General features: G+C 45.1%; 1 gene segment (V, D, J or C); it reads left to right on the top strand.

Moving 5' to 3' along the window:
• The first annotated feature begins 367 nt into the window (after positions 1-367).
• LOC119941195 lies at positions 368-1,065 on the top strand. The segment is given in 2 exon segments: positions 368-425; positions 614-1,065. Coding segments are annotated over 2 exon segments (495 nt in total).
• The last annotated feature ends 2,263 nt before the right edge of the window (positions 1,066-3,328 follow it).

The following is a 3,328-nucleotide window of genomic DNA, read 5'->3' as shown; positions in this document are numbered from 1 at the left end:
TGATTGATGATTGGACATAAGGAGGGCAGCCATCCTTTGCTTCTTTAATGCCACTGTCAAAGACAGACACTGGGATGGATCCTTGGTCTGCCTGATGATCAGTGAAGTCACCTGTGTTCTTATGTTCCAACTCCCAGCCCCAAGAGCCACTGAGGCACCAGTCCGGGAGAACACTCAAGGATTGCTTGTCCAATGCCACACACGGATTCATTTGTTGTCACTATGTAAGGGCTCAGCGGCAGTCAACACTTGGAGAACTTCCATTGGCAGTTATCAAAATGAGTCACTTCCTCCCAGTCTTTGCGCCCTGTTCCTACCCAGTTGGGTCAAAATCCCCCGTTCTCTGGGCTTCCACAGCACGCTGTACCATACAGTGAGGAAGATGGAAGCTCTCTGGGGTTGCTTGCTGGCTTCTCTCTGGGTTTGTAAGTGCTTTTTTACCCTTCTCCTGAACCCAAGGGCAGGGTAAGTGGAGAACCGCTTCTCCACGCCGGTTCCTTGCAGATGGAGTGACTGCGTTGTTTTACCTCTTCTCTTTGCTCCAGGTGGATTTGCCGAAAATCAACTTGCAGATAGAGTGACTGAATTGTTTTACCTCTTCTCTTTGCTCCAGGTGGATTTGCCGAAAATCGACTGCTTCAAGACCCATCAATGTCTCAGCAGCTAGGCCGTACAGCACGAATACCTTGTACAGTTGAAGGATATTCCATCAGTAACCTCCACTGGTATCAACAGAAAGAGGGAGAAGCTCTGCAGCGGGTGTTGTATTATTATCAGTCCAAGGTTTTTCCTGAGTCGGGATTCCCAAAAGAAAAATTTTTTCACTCTCTTAGCGGAACGAAGTCTTCCTTAACAATCTACAAGCTAGAGGTCAAGGATGCTGCGACCTACTATTGTGCTCTCTGGGACTCCACAGTGACAAACAGTGTTAGGCAGCCTGACACAAAACCCTCTGTCAGCTCAAACCACATCCTTTCAAACAAAGAAGCAGAAATGAAACACTTTCTCCTCTTTCCTTTAACTGTGAACATTTTATTGTCTTCAGAAAACAGCAGTATTCAATAGTAGTAGCAGTAGCAGTAAGTACTAGTAGCAGCAGCCTCTAGACTGCAAGCTCACTGTGGGCAGGGGATGTGTCCATTAAATTGTTATATTGGACCCTCCCAAGCACTTATCATGGCTCAGTGGAAAGAGCACGGGCTTTGGAGTCAGAGGACAGGGGTTCAAATCCCGGCTCCACCGATTGTCAGCTGTGTGACTTTGGGCAAGTCGTTTAACTTCTCTGTGCCCCAGTTCCCTCATCTGTAAAATGGGGATTAAGACTGTGAGCCCCCCGTGGGACAACCTGATCACCTTGTAACCTCCCCAGCGCTTAGAACAGTGCTTTGCACATAGTAAGCACTTAATAAATGCCATCATTATTATTATTATTATTACTCTGCAACTTGCAAATGCTCAATAAATTCAACTGACTGACAGGAGTTGTCGCAGGAATGGTAGTATTAGTAGCAAGAGGAGGAGGAGCTGTAGGTAGCATAGTAATAGTACCCATAGTACTATTAATAATAATAATAAGTGTGGCATTTGTTGAGTGCTTACTTTGTGCTAGGCACTGTACTATGCACTGGGATGGATATAAGCAAATCGGGTTGGCTACAGTCCCTGTCCCACATGGGGCACTGAGTCTCAGCCCCCATTTTACAGACGAGGTAACTGAGGCACAGAGAAGTGAAGCGACTTGCCCAAGGTCACAGAGCAGACAGTGGCAGAGCTGGGATTAGAACCCATGACCTTCTGACTCCGAGGCTCGTGCTCTATCCACTATGTAGTAGTAGTAGTTGTAGCAGTAGTAGTAACAGTAATAGTAGTTGTATCAATCAATCAATCAATGTCATATTTATTGAGTGCTTATTGTGTGCAGAGCACTGTACTAAGTGCTCGGGAGTGTACAGTATTACAAAACAACAGTGTTGGTAGACACATTCCCTGCATACAATGAGTTTATAGTCTAGAGGTGGAGATGGACATTAATATAAATAAATAAATTACAGATATATACATAATTATGGTACTTGTTAAGCACTTACTCTGTGCCAAACACTGTTCTAAGCACTGGGATAGATACAAGTTAATCAGGTTGGACACAATCCCTCTCCCACAGGAGTCTCACGCCCTTAATCGCCATTTTGCGGATGAGGTAACTGAGGCGCAGAGAGGTGACTTGTCCAGAGTCACAAACCGGAGCCGAGATTAGAACCCAGGGCCTTCAGACCCCCAGGCCCGTGGTCTGTCCACTAAACCAGGCTGCTGGGGGGCTGGGAGGCAGGGTGGTGAGTAAAGGGAGCGAATCAGGCAATGCAGAAGGAAGTTCATTCATTCAATCATATTTATTAACCGCTTACCCTGTGCAAAGCAGTTGGAGAAGAAGAAACAGGTTTATAATAACAATGATGGCATTTGTTAAGCACTTACTATGTGCAAAGAACTGTTCTAAGCGTTTATAGTCAGGGCAGTCTTCTTGGAGGAGATATGCCTAGTATTAGTAGAGGTAGGATTAGCAGAACTATCAATCAATGGTATTTACTGAGCAATCACTGTGTGCAGAGCACTGTACTAAGCACTTGGGAGAGTACAATAGAACAGATTTGGCAGGAGCTTACAAGGCACTTACAGTCTAAAGAGGTAGCAGTACTAGTAATATTAGGAGGAGGAGGAGAAGCAGCAGCAGTAGTAGTATAGATGTAGTACTAGTAGCAGTATTAGTTGTAGCAGTTGTAGTAGTAGCAGCAATTTTTATTGAGAATTTGTTCATTCAATAGAATTTATTGAGCGCTAACTGTGTGAAGAGCACTGTACTAAGCGCTTGGAAAGTACAGTTCAGCAACAGAGACAATCCCTACCAAACAACGGGCTCACAGTCTAGAAGGTGAGGTGATAATAATGGTATTTGTTAAGCGCTTACTCTGTGCCAAGCACTGTTCTAAGCCCTGGGGGAGAGATACAAGGTTATCAGTTTGTCCCACAGTCTTAATCCCCATTTTACAGATGAGGTAACTGAGGCACAGAGAAGATAAGTGGCTTGCCCGAAGTTACACAGCTGATAAGTGGCGGAGCCGGGATTAGAACCCACGACCTCTAACTCCCAAGTCCGTGTTCTTGCCACTAGGCCATGCTGCTTCTCTGTCCTAGAAGCCCTGTTCTAGTCTCTTGGGGATTACAGAGAATGAGGAAATGATATGTTCCCTGCCTTCCAGGAGCTTACATTCCAACAGGGGAGACAAATATAAAAATATTTACTACTAAAGTGGTCGAAATAAATAATGGAGTA

The sequence above is a fragment of the Tachyglossus aculeatus genome, chromosome 2 (assembly GCF_015852505.1).
Source record: "Tachyglossus aculeatus isolate mTacAcu1 chromosome 2, mTacAcu1.pri, whole genome shotgun sequence".
NCBI lineage: Eukaryota > Metazoa > Chordata > Mammalia > Monotremata > Tachyglossidae > Tachyglossus > Tachyglossus aculeatus.
Note: the sequence above shows the minus strand (reverse complement) of the source record. Positions and strands in the feature narration are given on the sequence as shown.